The sequence below is a fragment of the Vanessa atalanta genome, chromosome 30 (genome assembly GCF_905147765.1).
Source record: "Vanessa atalanta chromosome 30, ilVanAtal1.2, whole genome shotgun sequence".
Taxonomy (NCBI): Eukaryota; Metazoa; Arthropoda; class Insecta; order Lepidoptera; family Nymphalidae; genus Vanessa; species Vanessa atalanta.
Window position 1 is genome coordinate 1,781,324 of NC_061900.1, and position 21,992 is coordinate 1,803,315.

At 34.4% G+C, this 21,992-nt stretch overlaps 1 protein-coding gene across 4 annotated transcripts; it reads right to left on the reverse strand.

Annotated features, from left to right (window-relative positions):
- Positions 1–1,026: 1,026 nt before the first annotated feature.
- Positions 1,027–21,693, reverse strand: LOC125075176 (spermine oxidase-like). 4 transcript variants are annotated; one of them, XM_047686804.1, is made up of 8 exons: positions 21,493–21,693; positions 10,950–11,132; positions 10,259–10,468; positions 9,185–9,401; positions 8,258–8,436; positions 4,021–4,288; positions 3,204–3,307; positions 1,027–2,767 (listed from the first exon to the last, which is right to left on the reverse strand). In XM_047686804.1, exons 1-8 carry the CDS (start codon positions 21,552–21,554, stop codon positions 2,530–2,532), a joined length of 1,461 nt encoding a protein of 486 aa, XP_047542760.1. In that variant the 5' UTR covers positions 21,555–21,693; the 3' UTR covers positions 1,027–2,529. The 4 variants fall into 4 exon arrangements, with proteins under 4 accessions (XP_047542760.1, XP_047542761.1, XP_047542764.1 ...); XM_047686805.1 differs by lacking the exon at positions 4,021–4,288 and adding an exon at positions 5,931–6,195; XM_047686808.1 differs by lacking the exon at positions 21,493–21,693 and adding an exon at positions 13,714–13,798.
- Positions 21,694–21,992: the final 299 nt, after the last annotated feature.

Here is a 21,992-nt window from a genome sequence, read left to right on the forward strand (position 1 = left end):
ATGTTAAAAATGTTTATTTTATGATTAAATATATAATAACAAGTTAAATACAAACTAGAAAATATTTACCAGAAATGACAACATCATTTTTTTTTTAAATGCCTAATTTGATATGACAAAGGGGTGATAGACATCTAGTAGCTTATTTAATTCAAATTAATAATAAAATTTAAAAAATCAGAATAGCAATAAATAAAATAGTTTACGAGACTAAAACACACTTTTAAATACAAATAAAACGAATTTATTTTGCGAGATTTTTTTTACACAAAAGATAATCTCTGCTCAATAGGTTTAGTAAAACATATTAATAATTCAGTTGAATTTTACTCGCAATATACATAAAAGATTGTATAAAAAATTTAAATTTATTACGGATTCATTTTGTGACGGACGGTTTGGCAGAATGTCAAAATATTGGCGCCATAATTTTTTTTCTATTTCTAAGACAAAATTCATATTGCTCGATGTTATCAGGTCTCGAAAGTTAATTTTCCTAAATGATTATAAAGTGACCTTACTAACGGTCATCTTTATTAGCATCGATACGTCTGACCCTATTTAAACACGGTTTCATGGTAATACATTTGGCTATATAGATTAAATATTATCTAGAATTTCGACCAAAATTACTTCATATCAATATTCAACGTGACATTTTGGAAATTAATAATTAACTATTATTTATCTCGAGTTCTAATAATTAGTACTGCGACCAATTCTAACAAAAAACAACTGTATCGCAATGATTAACTTCCATAATCGCAGTTCGGTGGCAGTTGGCAGTATTGGAACAGAATCGGATATCGTAACCGTTGAGACGTGTGACGGATATTTCATCTCTTTCTCGCGTGCAACGATAAAAAGAGATAGCAAAGTATTTCTAGATATTTCTCTGAAATCGAGAATGAAAGAATTTTTTTTTTTTTTTTTATTATTGTTAAATCAAGCTCAGATTGAATAATTATATTGTAGCAATTATTTTAAACAAAATACATTATGTTGAGTAGTTTTATATATAGAGATCGGGATAGTCATATTTATGTATGTATGTTATATAAGAATAAAATGTGTCCTTGTATAAAATATGTATAAAATATATAAAATTGTAATCATCTATTTTATTAGAAATGTATATAAAAAAAAAACAAATAGAGCTGTCTTAGGGTCCATTCGACTTGGCGTATAGGGCCTTTAAGAACCTAATAGAAAATATTTAGGCTCTATCGTCATATTTTAATACAACTTTAGCAAAACTGTACGAGTAACACTGGAACGATACTCCGAGGCCCCCTTCAGGCGGGGGCCTTAATAAATTCAGACATGGCTACACTGTAAGTCTTATAAGAAAAAACATTTTATTATCTTTAAATGCGATAAAATATATATTAAAAAAAATGGCTCTGATTTAAATATGGAAATATTCATTAGGAACAATTTCACCACAAACTTCAATGACAACATTCGTTAGCCTTAATAACGAAATTAAGATTTTCTAAAACATTTTTGGACATAATTGGGTGATAGGGAGTAACAATTCTACGTCAAAACTGTGTGCAATGTTTAAATGTAACATTTCTGACACAGATTCCACAATAACATAAGTACATATTATAAAAATTCTGAAATCCTTTCGCCGGTTCTTCTCTTTCTGTTTAATTTGGCTATCGACAAGTAAGCGTAATGCTTCTATATTGAATAAAGGAATTGGAGTTTGAGTTTGAAAAATATAAAAGGAAGTGTAAAAAATAAAATACAGTCATAACCGTTTACGACATCGCTTAGGCCCCTAGGCCTAGTCGCGAGCGAAATTGAATTTTTATCATGTAAAGATTATACTTACAAAGTATATTTTGATACGTAGACGCGCTAAGAAAGTTTGGAAAATGTCAACCATGAATTTTACTCGTATAAGGTAGGCAAATCATTTTTACGTCGCTTACTGTAGAGTGAACCGACAGAAACCTATCCCTCTCTTTCTCTCTCTCTCTCTGTCTCTTTCTCTTTAATATACCATTAATTAAACTTATTCTTTGTTGTAGTTTTGATTCACTCTGGATTTTCCATAACAATTTTGTTATTATCTATTAATTACTCTCAAAAGTTGGTAATTTATTTAATTCCTTCCATCCGAGTGTCCCAACAATTCTCGTTATTTTTTACATTAGACGTTAAAAAAAATTACACGAGTATATTATTTATGGACTTATATTTAAGCGACATTGTGCCTTAAAACCGTCATTGGTTGTTGCGACGTTTTGTTTTTCGGCTTTAACGACCTTCCGATATTAATGAAGCTGATTTAAACGCTTAATTAATTATTGCGGGGAGGTGGGGGCATATAACAGTGTCCTCGTGTAATACATCAGAACCAGCGCAAGTGTTGTACAAATTAGTAGATGGTCTTTTTAAGAATAGATGAATAACAATTTAAAAAAAAAATGATAAAAAACAAAACAAAAATCAAGAATCCCTCCGACATCGTTATAACAGATTTTGACTGTATTTTCGATACATAAAAATATATTTTTAAACCTTACTACTAGGCAAGAGCCTCATTGCTTCCCTGAAACCCGAGTCGCTAGCTCCGTGGACGGTTGAGAAATGCTTCAAATCTGTCGCTTCACCCGCGAACAATACTTTGGGAGACCCCGAATCGTCGACGAGGGGTTCCCCGAGGATTGCTCTCGCGTTCGGATACTCGTGCATGAGAAGATTATCGTGAGTGTAACTGCCTCTTGTGAATGGATTTGAAAACCATGTCGATCTGCAAGAAATATATTTTTTTTACTTGATGGTAGGGATTCATGCCAATTCCATTGTAATAGTCTATAGTTCCAAACATTACAATGGAGGGTTAATAAGGGGTGGTTCTCTATGGGCAGTCGTTGTACAGTTGCCATCTATATTATCGGCCACGGCCATGACATATAAAAAAAAAATGGAGTAGGGTAGTAACTATGTATGAAGTCGTGACGTGCAATTACAGCCCATTCCACGAGTCGAACACCTATGGGACAAAATACTCGCACGTCATTGGTCGATTCGCGCAACTAGAGACTAAACAATCCAAAGAAATAATTTAGCCAATGAAGGTCACGCCGCACGCGTTTTAACCAATGAGAGCGCAAGCAAAAAATCCTTCGGGAGCTCGTTTCATGGAATGTAGTATAATTATTATTAATAGACTAAACTTAACATACCTTATCATATCTGTTGGTTCCGGTATCGTCATATTTTTCCCCATGAACTTCCTCAGGAGCTCCATCGCTTTCCTCTTAACAACGTCTTCAGGTAACGTTTCTACCTATTAATAACACAAAGTAATTAATTCGTCTGCATGTATTAATATATTATTGCAAAAAAAAAATCGATGTCGTCTAGAACAAAAACAAGCACACGTATTAAAAAACCGACCTTCTACAATTGGAGAATTTTGACGTTTTCGAAATTTAAATTTTCTTTTGTTTTAAATTACTGTTCACGACAATTTTTTGTATATGTTTTTAATCTATGGAAATAAACTGTCCTTCAAATTGACAGTTCTCGTCTGACAGTACAATCACAATCTCAGAATAAATTGTAATATGACATTTAATTTGGAAATAATCAATTAACAAACACCCAATCAAGATATTTAATAACGATACCCAGTAATTACATGCATTTATGAATAATGTATTAATGAATTAACATAACCCCCGATTAAACTAACTTATAAACCAGTACATGCCATTTGTTGCAACGCGTCTTTCTGTTTTTTTAACCGTATTTTATGTCAAAGGCTTAACATCTTTGTTATCACTGATTATCTTGTCTTGAAGGTCCAAGTTTATTCAATTTATAATTTCGTATACATATTTGTATTCAGTTGTATATATATATATATATAAACACTTTACACTCAAATAAAAAAAAATTAAGACATTCGCTATGAACTTCTCAATTCCAATTCCCGCGTAAATATTTAAACGTCAAAAAAGAACACAGATAAAACAACGTTTATAGTCAATGACATACCATTTTACCGACATCGCCGCTCGTCCAAAAAGTCAGCGAAGTTTTCGAACCCATGGGCGTCGAAACCCCGAAAATCCTCGTCGTCCAGTAATCATCGTCACTTAGTTTCTTCTTATCCTCCCCCTTCCAAATGAACCCGTAGAAGGAACCGTTCGGTAACCATTGCTTCTCGAAATTCAATATCACTTTGTCCATAACACCTATCGACATTTTCTCAATTATCGTAATCTTTTCCTGCGGCAATGACGGTAAGAAAAGATGTGAATGTCTGCAAGCGAAAATTTCGTATTTTTCCTTTTAATTTTTTTTTCAATGGCAATATTTTCAATTCTTTTTTCATTTAATAGTACTTAGTGTTTATTCTTTACATAATTTGATAAATCACTTTCGACTGTTGATAAGTTACGAACGAATACTTAAATTAGTTGTCAGTTCAATTTATTATTTACTTTATACAAATTCTATACCTTATAACTTTTCCTTTATGCAATTAACCGTATTAAAAAAAAATACATTCTAGACATTTTATCAAAACTACTATTCGCCATAAATGAGGAAAACATTTCTAATTATTCTTATAGACAACATTTAAAATATCGAAAAAAAAAAAGAACGTCGGTTGCTTAAACAGAGAAAAAAAGGTAGTGTACTTATCACCTTTGCCTATTTTTATATATTTTAGACGATGAAGAACTCATAGGATATAAACGCGTAAATCACGACACCTCACCGGCATCTGTCACTTTTCGTTTCGAAATTCACCAAGTGGTAGCATTATTAGGTTACTCTGTCGATTTATTTTTCGAATACCTATTATTGTTGATCTCTCTACTTCGTTGGTCTAGATGGCCGCAGATATAGGTTCGGCTGATAAAATTTTAATGTTTTTTTCTATAGAAATTCTCAGTAACAGCCCGGAGTCTAGAAGTGTGCACACTCCCGTTCCTCGGAGAGCACGTGAAGTCGTTGGTTCCGCGCTTGAACCCTTTCCTGTCTTATGGGATTTATCGACCACCGAACACCTTTACAACCTGCTTGATTCTAAGCTTTTCTAAGTTGGATTACTCTGCATCTTCCACCACATTTTTTACGAGTAATGTTCCCAGAAATTGTTTGGATTTATCCCGGCTGCTGAATTTCACCTTTAGAAATCGCGACAGAATTCGAAGTATCATCCGCACCTTAAATGAACCGTCTTTCGCCGAACCGATACGACTTGGAAACCTTCGAGAAGCACCTGCAAGCCCTCTGTTGTTGCAGATGTCCATAGGCGGTTGAGTCACTTTCCATCAGGTGCTCACCTGCTCGTTTACCAACTCCTAAGTTCTCAAAGCTGGTATTGCATTTAAGACGTAAGCTAAGGTTAACTTTTCTTACAAAACCGTCGTCTGCTACCAAATTATATAAATACCAATATAATATACATCACGAAACATGCAAATTTAAGACGGATAACGTCTTTTGAATCCAATTTTAATGCAAATTTATGAAAAATAAAGCAAATGAATGAAACCTTGTGCAATCGATTTAAATTAATTTTTCACAGACTTTGACGTTAGTTAGACCAAACTTTGCGTAGTTGGAGAGGTTACCTCCTTCGTACAGATCCAATAACAATGCACTTTTATGATAAGCCCAACCTAATGCCACGCCCAGGCTTGACTCCCAAGAACTCATCAAGAACTATGGTACAGCAGATTTGAAGTGAAACTTCCTGATAAAATTTAAATATAAAGCATGCGTCGCGTTCGACCACATTTCGCTTTTTAACGAGAAGAATATTTAAGAAGTTTCACTTCTGTTATGGGCCAGTACTGAGCGCGAAATTTACTTCTTTTTCTATTTCTTTTTTGATTATAATGGATGTCATTCTCTGAGTGACTGATTAGTGTGGTATCGAAGCAACTGACCAATTTGGTTGTATCGCCGGAAGTCCAAAACGTCATCGTGTTACTGGATCCGGCTGGAAACGACGTGTCCTGAAGCTTGGTGACCCAGTAATCATCGTGGCTATACAGTTTCCTATGTTCACTCTTCCAGAAGAATAAGTAACTGTTGTAGTTCCACCATTTCTCAGGAAACGACAGAATAATTTTTCCTATTACCCCTATTGATAATTTATTTATCGACGTTATTTTCCCTTCGGGTATAGGTGGTGAGAATAGGGATGAATATCTGTAATTATATTTTTTAATCAAATCTAAATCACTGAATTCACTGGAGTAGAGTGGTGGAATAAACTCCAAATCTCTCATCGAACGGGAGAGGATTTAGCCCAACAGTGGGACATTAACAAGCTGATACTAATTCACTGAGGATTTTGGGTGAAAGTCGAAACTTATCTTATTCCTTAATGATTGTCTTTGTAAGCATTTTTTCAATACTGGCAATTCATCAATTTATGGCAAAAATATAATTGGTGGTAGGGCTTTGTTTGGGTGGGTACCACCAGCTCATCAGAATTCAACCGTCAAACAGCAATAATCGGTATTGTTATGGTGCGGTCTGAAAGGTGACATGTTATTAAGAATATCTTGACAGAGACCAATTCCACAAATCCCAAGACTTCAGTGGTTCTGCAGCTTTCAAACCTAGCCTTAAGACCAACGAAACGGTTAAACTTACTATGACGATAAAATGTCTAGAACATGTATTAAGTATCTATTTACAATTTTAATTTATTATCAATAAGTATACACAATAATCGACACCCCCCCCCCCCCCCTTTATTTATTCAATACAGCATTGATATTTATCCAATTTAGTACCTTAAATACGTTGTGCATTTAATATAGATCAATATGGCCCTTTACAGCATGTAATTTCAATGAATATTTTCGAAGATATTACGAATTTAAAACGCAGGGACATAGCGGTTTGTATTGTCTAATGTTATAAAAAGCTGTGAACGTTGTAAGGCATTCTGTAGTATATTTAGTATCAGCATTGCACCCGTGCGAAGTCGGGGCGGATTGCTAGTAGATTATAATCTAACAATATTAAAAATTCTACGTTGATATCATTATATCAGTTGACATTAGCGAAGATTGTCAAAAGAATATTAAATAGATATCTCGGATTACAGCGGCTGCCGGATTAGCCAAGGGCCGGTTTACCGGGCGTCCAATGCAATTATAATTAAATCATGATTCTTTAAAACGTTTTTATTTAAATAAACAAATATCGGACAACATCACATACAGATGTAGTGAATAATCCTTTCCTTTCGTATTTTCTCGGAAATGTTCGTTTTTGTCTTACTACTTCACTCGCACTCAGTACCCATCGAGACAACGTAGGGAACGGTCGCATTGCAAGAGGAAGTATCTATATAGAGTAGTTAATACCACAGAAATATTTTGTTGATATTTATGTTAGATTTTGTGATAAACTTCATGGACTCGTGTATTAATGCAGGCCACCTATATTTTGATATACTTTTTACATTTCACTCTTGTCTGTCATTTTTGTAAATAATAAACATTGATTTTATTCGATCCACATTAACAAATCATATTTATTTATATTAATTTCTCTGCTGGTATTTTTTGTTTTATGTTGAGGTGTCTTTTTTGTTATGTCATAGTATTTTTAATTAATTACAAAAATTTATTGTTATAAAAAGATCTGCAAAATCCTACTGTAGTTTTGACTTATAGTTAGACTTTTGGGGTTCCAATCCTTATAGAATCATTAGATCATCTCAACCGGAATTTGGTTTTCTATCAGTGCGTTTTATTGAAATAAAACGTCCTCGGTAACTAGTTATATTTTTGTTTACCTAAGGAATTCTTTATATTATAGAATCGGGGTGGTTTTAACATCTCATTGTAATATACGTCAAACGAGCAGTTTGACATTTGACATTGATAAATAAAGTATGCGATTTATTTGATACCTACACGTAATTTAATAATACAGTAATTCATACACCACCACCATTCACCACATTCACGGCACCATTCGGGTGTTATCGTTGTTCCGAGTTTTGCCGATAGGAAAGGATTATTCACTACATCTGTACATCACTCTGATCCCAATGTAAGTGGCTAAAGCACTTGTGTTATGGAAAATCAGAAATAACGACGGTACCACAAACACCCAGACCCAAGACAACATAGAAAACTAATGAACTTTTCCTACATCGACTCGGGACCTCGGAGTGGCGTACCCATGAAAACCGGTGTACACATAACTCGACCACGGAGGTCGTCAAATATAATTAGATGATTCTTACCTTTCTTTCAAGACCCCAAGCGAGACAGTTACTATAACGTTACTTGCTGTATAAACATCGCCATCTTTACATACGACTTGGACGTTGCCCGTTGCATTTTTCGGCCATTTTATTAATGTTACCTCCTTGTTTAGTTTGATGTCTAACGTTGGTAAGCCCGTGCCGTTGTTGTACGTATTCTGTTGGCAGGATTGATTAATTTATTAATATTCGCTCTTAAACTCAATTCACTTATATAATTGTTTAATGTACTTCTGGTTCTTATTTACCTGGTGGTGGGATTTATCATATATTCTACCACGAAACAACAATATTTAGTGTATTTGTGATCTGGTTTAAAGGGCGTGTGAGTCCATGTAACTACAGGCACAAGTGACGTAACATCTTAGTTCCCAAAGGTCGGTGACGCATTGGTGATGTAAGGAATGGTTAATATTTCTTACAACGCCATTGTCTATGGGCGGTGGTGACCATTTACCATCAGGTGGCCCATTTGCTCGTTCGCCTACCGATTATAAAAAAAAAAATGTAGCTTTCTACCAGTAAAATATTTCTTAGAATCTGATCATTAGTTTCGGAGATAACACCCCGCAAAACAATCAAATTTCATTCGGTCATAAAATTAAAATGAATTCGTTTTAAACACAAAGTCGCTTGTATTAGTGGCGAATTACCTCATGACGTTTTACGTAACTCGGTAGTTACTTTTCACTGACAATTCGATTACATACATATATTTATTATAAAGGGACGACTTTTTCGGACTTTTACCATTCCAACCCAACCTAACATGTAAATCCAAAGTTTTACCAAGCGAATGATGGTAAAAATTCGAATCCCAGAGTTTTATGGACATTTACCATTCATAATCGGTAAATCTTGGGTTTTACTGGAAAATCTTAAGATTTCCTTAAAATCGACACTTACTAAGAGAATTTCGAAGAAGGTTTTGTAGCCGTGTCTGTGCCAACTCGTGTGCTGATGCCCAGCGAGTTCCTCGTAGTTCGTCTGCGCGCTGACGTCATTCCAATCGTTCGACGCCTCGTAGTTGTTGATCAACAGGTTCATCATTTCCAGGAACTCTGCGATGAAATCCTTATCGTTCAACAGTTCTGGGTGTTTATCATTTATATATTTCATTAATCTGAAAACATAGATGAGTTTTTACGTGATAGTTAACGCCCGCGGCTTGGCTCCGCGGCTTAAGCTTAACTCAATTTTCATGTGCTTTATTTTTGTTTATAATTCATCTCATGCTCGGCGGGGATGAAAAATCATCGTGACGAGACCTGCATGTGTCTAATTTCGACGAAATGCTGTCACGTAGAAATCCATTCATCCGCATTGGGGCAGCATTGGTGAAATATGTTCCTAACCTTCTCCTCAAAGGGAGGCGGTTGGCCCAGCATTGGGAAATTTACAGGCTGTTGCTATTATATACTCCTCCAGCTAAGCTTAAAGCTTGTGTTAGGGACGACAATAGCCCAGAGGTCAGGATCGATCGAACTTTTTACATCACTAGTCGGCCCGTAAACTATTGCGCAATAGACGCACTGCTCCATCTGATTTTGCATTTATGAACATCCGACAACATCGATTGAACTAGATCTATCATGGGTACTTGAGCAAGTCCGTCTGGGTAGGTACCCACTTATCAGACATTCTTTCACCAAACAGCAATGCTTACTATTCTGCTAATTGCTTCCTGCACTGAGCCAGAGTAACTACAGGCACAAGGGACATAACCTCACAGTTAACAAGGTTGGTGGCGCATTTGTTATGATAGAAATTATTGAAATTTCATACACCGCCAAATATGGTATGGACTTTAACTAATACTGACCAAAAGGTCCATTTTTCCGACCTATAGGACACCGGGTGGGTGGACCCAGTCGCTTGCAAAAAGCCAAATCAGCTAATAAATGACGGAGCTCTGAAATAACAAACACGATCGAATCGATCACCGCCATCATGTTTTAAAGGTAATTAAAACCTACTCACTCTCTAGTAATAAACTTTCCGAGGGCCTCGGGCTCCTCTGGCGGTTTCTCCACGGTTTGTAAACAGAACTCTATGAGCTCGTTAACGAGCTCCTTGTTACCGAGGCTCCCGTCGGACATGTACACCTGGAAGCTCAGGTCCTGGGGTAAGACCGAAACGTTGTTCCGGATAGCCGTCTGGTAGACGCGACTTCCTTCCGTTCCATGTATCCTATCAAAGAAACGATAACATTAGTAGTGCTTAGGGATTTTTTTTAAATGGACAGAAAAACTGGCAAATTAACAGCCTGATGTTAAGTCACCATTGCCCGTAGACATTGGCGTTGTAAGTAGACGTTCCGATAGAATAGATGATAAAAAAACCGTGGATCTAATACTTGTTGACTTCCAGGCATAGAGGCATATAATTGTATTTAACTAACATGACTTTGTATTTTTAAATGTTAAAAAATATTATCTGAATTTAATTCCGAAAATATACTAACAGATACACCATTAAATCTTATATGTCCATCAGTAGGCGTATGCATGTGTAACAAAATACGTGCTCGTCCTATAATTTCTACAATTGACGTCTCTCAACTGACAAAATTAATCACGTCTTTAATCACGTCTTGTGTTATTGTCATTCTAATAAATGAGGTCGTATACCAGTGTAAATTCATTATCTCTAACATATACACGGTACTTACCATTCAGCCCCAACTTCGACAACGCCATCACCGAATGGGACAGTCATAACTCTCCCTCCAATCCGGTCTTGAGCCTCAAGGCCAAGGACCCTCCTGCCGGCATTCGCGAGGGTAGAAGCAGCTGTCACGCCAGCCGAGCCGAGACCGACCACGATAGTGTCATAGTTATTAGGCATAGTGGAACTGCGGAATGAAATACTTAGCACTATTTTCTGCGTGTAAAAAGGGGGGGGAGAGTCGATGTGTTAATTACCCTTTATCCTACCCTGTACTGAAAGTGTTTGACGTTAAAAGGTAACGAACAAAATCATGGATAAAAAATGGTTATTGTGGGTTATCCCTAAGAGATAGACATATACCATTACCATTGTTTTTATTTTTTTTACACATTGTATAACTATAATTTATTAGAGTAATTTAATTAATAATATGCCGATTAACTATTTTTGGAATATGCTGTAATTTTTAAATTAAATTTTAAATATTTTAATTTTTCACGATTAATATTTGCCGTATGTCTGATACGGGCCGGTAAGAAAAAGAATGTCAAGAAATCGAACGCGGCGGCAGTGTTTTGTTATAATGATTATTGTTTTTAAATAATTAGAATTATAGGGAGATTTGGAGAATACGGGACACGGATTAGTGGGTAAAATAAATGTGAAAATAGTGTTAATAAATAAATCTGGAAGAATATCGCTGTTTAAACTTGCGACCATCCTAAGAACTGTACATTCGCTTTTATAAATAAGAAGAAAAAATAGATTTGAAATGATACTTTTTTAAAATAAATTTTTGAAGTCGCATTTTTGACTTATTTTGAAAAAATCTAACAAACATGATAAGTAAAAAATGATTCACCTTTGCATCATACATATGGGGATTAAAATTATCGCAAATAGTCACCCCTATCACCCCCTAACGGGTCCTAACGGGAATACGTCGAATTACCAAAAACCCTGTATAAAACTATACTAACTATGGAAGTGAAGGGTTTGTCTGACCTCACAAAATTCGGAATCAATCAGTCAACATAGAAAAATCTTTTGTATAGTATTACCGAATGGAGCAACTGATTTGAAATAAAATTAAATATTCCTACCTCTTTGGTAACACATTGAAACACTTACAATTTAAAAAAGTAATTTTTCGTATACGGAACATTTTCAAATATTTAAATTTCGTCAAAAACATTGTCACTAGCAACCGATGTTTTAAAAAAGGATTGCTTCTTTTTTAAATAGTGCTTAAATTACATTTGTGTTGTAAATTATATCAGTTGTGGTAATCACATATATATATGTTACAAAATTATGCATTAAGCAATTTACATTATAATACATATAATGTGTTGTCAATTATACATTTACCGATGATTGATAGGCAGATTGGCGCTTGGGCCACTTGATGGCAAGTGGTCACCACCGTACATAGACGATACCACTTTAAGAAATATTAATCATTCCTTATGTTATCTAGACGCTATATCCCCAGTGACTATTGATAATAAACTAATGCAATATGATTGGTTGAGAGCCTGAATTATCTGAGATATACATTATAGACTTAAAAAAAGCCTCAATGAATGTCAACTAAGCTCTTATCAAAACTTTGGAAGTAACATTAAAGCGGATATAAGTACTTAAAAGGACTAGTGTTTTATTATAAACTAGCTGCACCCGCAACTTTGTGTGCATTTGAATTTAATGAAAAAAGTGTGACTTTATTATTATTTTACATATAATTCTAAAATAAAATTAGCCTAAGTTAGTCCTTATTACATCAACTATGTGCTAGAGAAAGTCCCGTCAAAATGTTTGTATAATGTACAAATTATTAATTTAGCCTAGAACTGGAAGGGTAGAGGAGGAAGCATAAATCGAGTGACTATAATTTAGTGATTAAGATTATGTGATTAATTTTTTAACTTTATTCAATTCTTAGTTTAATGGCTTTTAGTTGTGCCAACATGCCACAAAATATTTTTAAATATAATCTTTTTAACATTGTAGTTGCAATTTTTATTTGTTTTATGCATTAGCAGCCTATGATATTATGATATTTGTGCCAGGTAACAGTTGAATATGTTAGTTTGTTTGGGTATAAATTCTTTTATTTTTTATAGTTAAAATTAATAGATATTCAAAGCTTATTTTTTTTAATTATAAATATATATCTAGGTGTATTAGGTCCATGTAGGTATTGTAAAGAAGATAAATCAAAAAAAATATTTTATAGTTTTTTTTTCTTGCGCTTATCTACGCCAATTGAGCGCAAAATATTCTGCCAACAGTAATAAAAATTATATTATTGATTTTTATCTCACTTGTTATATTAATATTATTTAGAAACTTATATATAATTATTTATATATTTAATAAGTTTTGTAGCAGTCATGTTTAACAATACGTAAATTATAATTAAAACGTCGTTATACTTTTATGATTAGCATTTTAACTGCCATTGTAAGAATAAACAAAGACATAACGAATCGAGCAATAGCTTTTATCTCAAACGTGATAATAAACCCGTTTCTTATTAATTTTGCATAAAAAAAATTAAAAACAAACCTTAAATATGTAGTAAGATATTTCGTTCTACGCAGAATAATACTATATACTCGTAATAATCCAATATTCTTGTGTTACGTAATCATATAGGCTTGATCTAAGTATTATAAAATTATTTTTAAAATGAAAAATCACAAATACACCACTTTATTTGATTATTTATAACATTGACGTTAAATGTCACACGTGCTTACCTTAGTGTTGTGACGGAGACAGGACTTATTCGATTATGATATCATTTTATATTTCGTTTCATCATTTATGGTCTTATCACAAAATAGGTGATAAGCGAGACGGCCTGAGTATTAACAATAAACGATTATCACATAGTATCATAGTAATGCAATCTTATTATTAACAACGTTAAATAACAAAAAAAGTTTGAGTATTTATATTTAGTTGTGATCTCATAACGGATTATCTTTTTTATTTATTCGTCATCTTTAAATAAATAAATTTAGTAACTATATTCATAATTAATTATGGAAAGGAAGTTAAATTCACGTCTTTTACAGATCACAATTGTTGAATTCCAGGCAGTACAAAGAGGTGTCGATATATATACATATAACGACACCCTCTTTCTTTCACAAGACTATGGAAATGTAATTCTTAGCTGTAATCTTTTCATTAATGGTATTTTAACTGCAGCTAACCTCCACTTCCCTAAAAAACACACCTCAACACATCTCACACCCTGGCGGGATGAGGAACGCAAACGATTATCTGAACAGAGACAGTGGCTGAAGCATCATCATACTCATCGTGTATGTCTTTGGATAACTTTTGTGAGTATCAGAAAATCGACGCCAAATTTAAACAATTATTTAAAAAAAAAAAAAGTTGGATTCATTTTTGTGAATCCCTGTGTCCTCGTTCCTCTTCCTCTGTAGTCTGGTCCCAACTTAAAAAAATCTGCCGATACCTTAATTCTGTTGTCCCTTCCTCAAATACTCCTTTTGAGTGGCTTAACAATTTCGCTGACAAGCTTGCCCTTGCCCCCTTGGCCATTTGTCCCTTATGAGGACAGTTTTCTAAATTCTACGCCAGCATCCACATCCAATTTGGATATAATGGATGCCCCCTTTTCTTTTTCCAAACTTCAATGTGCGTTAAATGGTTTATCTGATTCTACTCCTGGAGAAGAGACGGCGTTCCTTACTCTTTTATTTCTAAATTAAATGATAAAGCGAAAATTTTTTTTTTAAATATAATTAACTCGGTTTTTATCAAAGGAATTGTCCCGCAATCTTGGAAGACACAAATTGTTATCCCGATCCTTAAACCGGGTAAGAACCCTTCAGATTGCAACTCATATAGACTGATAGCTTTGGCAAAGATCACTGAACATCTTTTGAATAACCGCCTGGAATGGTTAATGGAAAGCAGAAATATACTTGCTCCCTCTCAATTTGGCTTTCGGAAAGGGTTGAGCACCAATGATAGTCTAAGCATACTCACAACAGACGTTCAAATTGCCTTTGCAAAAGGAGAGTACCTTGTGGGAATCTTTCTAGATATATCTTCTGCATATGATAATGTACTTCTTCCGTTGCTCAGGCAGAAAATGCAACAGCTGAGCATTCCACCGAGGATAGTTCATCTCATATGTAATCTGTTAACTTGCAGACCAATAACGGTTAGACACCAACATCTCTCACTTCCCCCCAGACTTGTCTGGAAAGGTCTTCCTCAAGGCTCAGTACTCAGTCCTCTGCTTTACAGCATATACACCCATGATCTCGATTTGTCTGTTAACAATTTTTGTAACATACTCTAGTACGCTGATGACACTGTTTTGTATTATCGATCTAGCTCCATTGAAAATTTAACATTTCGATTAAACTCTGCTTTGCATTACCTATCCCAATGGCTCTCTGACCATGGCTTATCGCTGTCGATAGCTAAAAGTCAAGCAGTGGTATTTACTAAAAAAAGACGTATACCTACCTTTAATTTGTTTTATGAGGGTTAACGCATTAACTTTGTAGACAAAACAAAATTTCTTGGTATTATTCTCGATCACCGACTGAACGGAATTTCACACTCTGACCATTTAGCCAAGAAATGTGAAAAATCAATAAATGCCCTTAGAGCAGTATCTGGAGTATGGTGGAGAGCTCACCCTTATACATTGAAGCTGATCTATAACGCAATAGTTCGAAGTCATTTGGACTATGGACTGTTTGTTCTAGATCCATTCAATAAATCAGCTTCAGAAAAATTAAACAAAATTCAGTTTAAATGTTTGCGCATAATCTTGGGTGCGATGAAATCCACCCCTACTAATGCTCTGCAGGTTGAGTGTGTTGACCCTCCTCTACATATAAGGAGGCAATACTTATGTGACCGCTTTATCTTCAAATTGTTACAGCTATCTTCCCATCCTCTATTGAACCGATTAAACAAATTATCCCACCTCTACAACCCAGACAGTCCGAAATCCTCATTCCTATTAAACAGTTTCCTCAAGTATACCAACCTCCCTCATCCCTTTTACACTTTTCCTTCTAATCCTCTTTTTTCAACCTCCTTTAAAACTCTTATTTATAATATAAAAGGTTCCCCTGATACTAGTGCCCAATTTCAAAAAATGTTTCATCAAAATTAGCCAATTCACCTCCCTATATATACTGATGCCTCTAAGCTCTCACCGACCGGCTGCGTTGGCGCAGCTTGCTGGATACCTAAATATAAAATAGCCCTTTTATTTAAATGCCCCCCTGAAACCTCTATATTTTCCGGTGAGGCCATTGCTTTACTGGAAGCTATTATGTATGCCCAGTCACACAACATACAACAATCACTTATCTTATGTGACTCATTAAGCTGTCTGTTGGCCAATAAAGAAAATCCTTTTCTTAGCAAATTAAGACTTTCTATCGTTTTTAAGATCAGAGAGGCCCTGTTGTCCTGTCACCAACAAGGCCTTCAAGTTTTGCTGGTCTGGATTCCAAGTCAGTCATTAGAAATGAGATGGCTGACTCATATGCTAAGATTACTATCCAATCTGGTTCATCAGAGCATTTTGACAATTCCTCTCGAGACTTGCTCACTCTTGTGAAAGCTCAAATGGGTAAATCCCGGAATGCTTTTTGGATTTCATCAAAATCGGTTAAGGGTAAGTATTATTCGGCGATACAACATGAAATTCCGAGGCGACCTCGGTTTTCACTTCACAGGCACGCTGACCGTTGGGTCACTTCCACTATCTGTCGGTTACGCCTCGGCCATTCATGCACACCTACCCACCTAGCAAAGATAAAAGTTCGAGATCACTCGCTGTGTGAATGTGGCCTAAACGAAGGTTCCGCTACCCACATCCTGTTCCTTTCTCCTAAACTTCTTCGTCCCATTTACGACATTCTCCCTCCTAAAGTTCCTCGTAGTATAAATGTTGAATGTTTGTTGACTGTTGTGTTTAGTCCATTTTGTTCTTTTTTGTGTAAATATATTAAATGTAATAAAATTAAGTTGTGAATAGTCCAATTGAGTGATATATCTTATTATATATAGTTTAGAGTACTAACAATTATTTGTAATTTATCCTATTATTAACCCTTAATGTTTGTGTTGTTCTAGGTTACGGATTAACAAGGAAATTACTACTACTATACTTGGCTTTAAAATTACCGTACCGATCAATCTCATTCGTGTCTTCTCCATCTTACGTGACATTGGCGATATAATCTGTGCCCTGTGGCACAACTAAAAGTCTATTAAACTAAGAATTGAATTGAATCATTTAACATTTCGTTTCATCATTTACGGTCTTATCACAAAATAGGTGATAAGCGAGACGGCCTGAATATTAACAATAAATGATAATATTATTAGTATCATAGTAATGCAATCTTTTTATCAACAATGTTAAATAATAAAAAAAGTTTGAGTATTTATAATTAGTTCTGATCTCATAACGGATTATTTTTTTTGATTTATTCGTCATCATTAAATAGTAAATAAATTTAGTAACGATATTCATAATTAATTATGTAAAGGAAGTTAAATTCACGTCTTTTACAGATTTGTTGAATTACACACTTGTTGAATTCCAGGCAGGATTTGTGATATATACAGGATTATTAGTAAATTGAATACGAATTTCCACCGTCGTCCTTTGTAGTCATTTTATTTCGGTTGTTTTGAAATAAGATCCTAGTTGTTATACATTTTTGGAGAGCTGATAAAACGGTTATGTTTTTAAATTAATCTGCAGGACAAGTTTCATAACGATTTTTTTTGTTATTAAGGCATTTTTGTGGAAAAAAAAAAATTGAAATAACATATTTTTCCGTCTCGCATTTTTAAATTTGGACCGATAATTATTGTTTTAATATTTACCAATAACCAGTGTTTATTCGTTTTTATAAATCAGAAGAAAAATATAGATACATTTTTTTAAATAATTTTTTGTAGTTGCATTTTTGACTTACTTTGATAAAATCTTAAAAACGTGCTAACTCAAAAATGGTTAACTTTTGCATCATGCATATGGGGGTTAAAATTATCGCGAATAATCACCCCTATCACCTAACGGGAATACGTCGAATTACCAATAACCCTGTAACATAGATATAATTGTATTTAACTAACTTTGTATTATAAGTGTCAGAAAAGAACTACTTAGTTTGTTATGTGTTCTTGTCAGTAGAATCTACATTCCTAACCGGTGGTACCAACACTTAATGTAGTTTTGTAAAATGACGATTCAAATGTGCTTCTAAAAGCCTACCTGAATGATGTATGTTTTGATTTTGATATATTATTCGTATGTATTTGATAATAAATTAAAAAGTGCTCTTAAAATGACTGTCTAGTAACAAGCTTATAAGTCTGCAGAACGGTAAGGAATTATCGGTATCTGCCTGATAGGAAATCAGGAAGTTGACAGTGCTTGCCATCCCGTGCCTTGGAAAACATTTAAAGCGTTGGAATTCTTTCGAGTTGTATTGATTTCGACACGCCTTCAAATTTTTAAAACAAAATTGGAAACTAAAGTGTACCCTTTTGCGTACACTTTAGTTTCCAATTTTGTTTTTATTACAACATGAAAACCGTCGATGAGGCCCAAGTCGGTCAGGACCTAATTCAATTGGTGATAAAAAATAAATTAAGGCTAATGTCATAATCGATTGTGACCTCCGTGGTTGAGTAGTGTGTACACCGGTTTTCATGGGTACGCCACTCTGAGGTCCCGGGTTCGATTCCCGGCCGAGTCGATGTAGAAAAAGTTCATTAGTTTTCTATGTTGTCTTGGGTCTGGGTGTTTGTGGTACCGTCGTTACTTCTGATTTCCATAACACAAGTGCTTTAGCTACTTACATTGGGATCAGAGTAATGTATGTGATGTTGTCCAATATTTATTTATATTTATTTAAAAAGATTGTATATGTAAATTATTAAATGCGGGAATTATAATGGCACGCCCATCCCTAATTCTTTTGACGTAAGTTATTAGCCGAGATGGCCCAGTGGCTAGAACGCGTGCATCTTAACCGATGATTTCGGGTTCAAAACCAGGCAGGCAGCACTGAAATTTCATGTGCTTAATTTGTGTTTATAATTCATCTCGTGCTCGGCGGTGAAGGAAAACATCGTGAGGAAACCTGCATGTGTCTAATTTCAACGAAATTCTGCCACATGTGTATTCCGCCAACATTGGAGCAGCGTGGTGGAATATGCTCCAAAACCTTCTCCTCAAAGGGAGAGGAGGCCTTTATCCCAGCAGTGGGACATTTACGGGCTGCTAAAAGTTATTGCGTCTAGAAAACCATAATAAAAGCTTGTTGTTATCTTTGGTCTTATTTAGCCACTAAACCAATGCGTCAATTATTACAATAACATTTTGAATTACTTCTATTTGTTTATATAACTAAATAACAAATTTATGTCTAATTAATGTATAACCTTGCCAGTATCTCTCACCTACGACCACAGATAAAACATCATCGGCATTGAAAAGCAGCCAAGTGCGAGTCGAACTCGCCCATAAAGAGTTCCGTGGAAGCAAGTAACAAGGTTTATATTTATGAAATTAAATATTTGTTTGTTAGTTTTTTTTTTCTATTTTTGTGTGAAAATCCAAATGCGGTTCACAGAATACATCTGCTTACCAAGTTTCAACAGTATAGTTCTTATAGTTTGCGAAAAAACTGGCTGTGACATACGGACAGACAGACAGATAATCATGAATTTATAAGGGTTCCATTTTACGCCATTTGGCTACGGAACCCTAAAAATAAGGTGAATGTCACGCACTATCTTATTTACGAATTGTTTTGAATTTTCAACATGCTACTATAGCCTATTCCTATAGGAAATGGAAAAAATATAAACAAACCTTAGATTTACGTATTCCGTGCGATTTGCTAATAACTCAGCTATATTGTGCAGTACTGAGAGTTTATGATTAATATATCTTCATTTATAATAGAACACTATTACACTTAACTACTTATTTCCACTTTGATTTTACTTCCAAACTTCCGATAACAGTTTCGCTGACGTTCAAAATGCAATTTTTTCGCTAATCCATAGTTACTAAGACAGATTAATCAAGCTCTCTACCAATGATATCGTCTCAATTTGCTGTCAAATGTTGTTTATTTGGCTTTTTTCCTGTTATGGTTGGAATAGAGTGTAGTTGACATCACCCAAGTGAGAGGTAGGGGGATCTTTAAACTTTATGTCTTTTTCTATATCCCTAGCAACACCTAGGTATCATTTTCATGATGATCGCTCGAAACGATGATCACGTGAACGCATTACAAACAGACTCACATTCGCCTTTCTAATATACATATATACTGACGGCTAGCTGCAATTTTGTTGAATATTTCATGGAGTTTAATTTTTTCGCGCTAAAATCTATTTTTTTTTTAAATAAATGTATCATAAGCAGCCTCATAACATCTGCTATCTGCCACTAGAATTGCCGTCAAAGTCGGTTCCGAGATTAGTAACAAATAGAGAGACAAACAAAATATAAATATATACTTGAATCTGATATGTGCTTATCAATTTCAATCTAATGTTGCGGTCGATAAATCAGTATGGAGTATTATGCTACTGCATAGGTCCAAAATGATGATTTATAATTTTTTGATTTGATATCAATCCGCAACTAGTATTTAATAGCCTAACCTAACCGCAATAGACTTGTCGTTACAGACATTATAGACTTGTCGTTACAGACATTATAGACAGGATCGTCCTTTGGGTTAGGTTTTAGCAAATTTACACTAAAAACGTACACAGCACTAGCATTATTTTGTCCTAGTTAGTGTAACGGCTAAAAAATAATTATCAAATTCAGTTTTTTGTCACGGACGAACTATGTTGCTTAAGCCATTTTTACATGTTCAGCAAGAATAATGTTCAATTAGATTCTTAGTTTAATAGCTTTTAGTAGAATAATGTTATAATGACATTCAATCTATCGAGTGACACAAGCGTAAAATAAAAATTCAGCAGTATTTTTGGTTATTTGCGACTTTTTTATTTTTATCTTAATAAACAAAGGTGATTTTCAATTCGGTCGTTACCGTTACCGTCATTTATAAACCGATTTGTAATTGGATTTATTTTTTTATCCTGTTTACATCCCGTTTGGTCATATTATAAAAGAAAATATACAAAAAAATTGTAATGTGCAAAAAAAAGGGATTAATTAATTATATAATCATAATTATTATATTATAAATAATAGTACAATAATTATCAATATTCTGTGTAGGAAATATATTTTTTTTTGGGGGCCCGATTAAATTTAATGGAAAGCATACTGGTGTGTTTTTTAATGGGCTCGAATTATTTATAATATTTTTGAATTATATTATTATTTGTAGTGAGTAATTTTTATTAATTCCAAAAGCGAAACTACATTTTTTTAAACAAAAACACACTTAAAAAATAAGCCGTCATATTTTCTATAATCTTCATCTTCGTAGTAAATTAAAAAAAAAACTTACACATAACAATTTGCGCCTCCGAGCACACATAGCACCAGGCACCATTTCGTGTATTCTCTCATGTTTCATAAGTGTTAATAACGGAACTCCTCAATAAACAAGTTTATATATACAGGCCTATTATCTCATCTGTGGCTCCCTTCGAGTGAGATAATTTTCACGTGAAGCGTTAGCACGTCTTTGGACACGGTGTGTGTCCAATTGATTGAAATCATTATGTATAATTTGACACATGCACGTTTACAAATCTGTCTTACAAATCAATAACTACAATTTATCGCATATAATAAGTGCGCGATCGAATGGGTTCTGATCTTTTTGAACTACGAATTTGATCTTTTTGAACTACGAATTACGCGCGGTCCGCCTGCATTGACGGCAAACTCGCGTCGATGCTCGCTAGCGGCGAGACGTTTCTGCATTTGTCAATGTGAATTTTTTTACTCGTGATTTGTTTCAGCGTTATTTTATAGTTGTACAATTATTTAAGAGTTAAGATT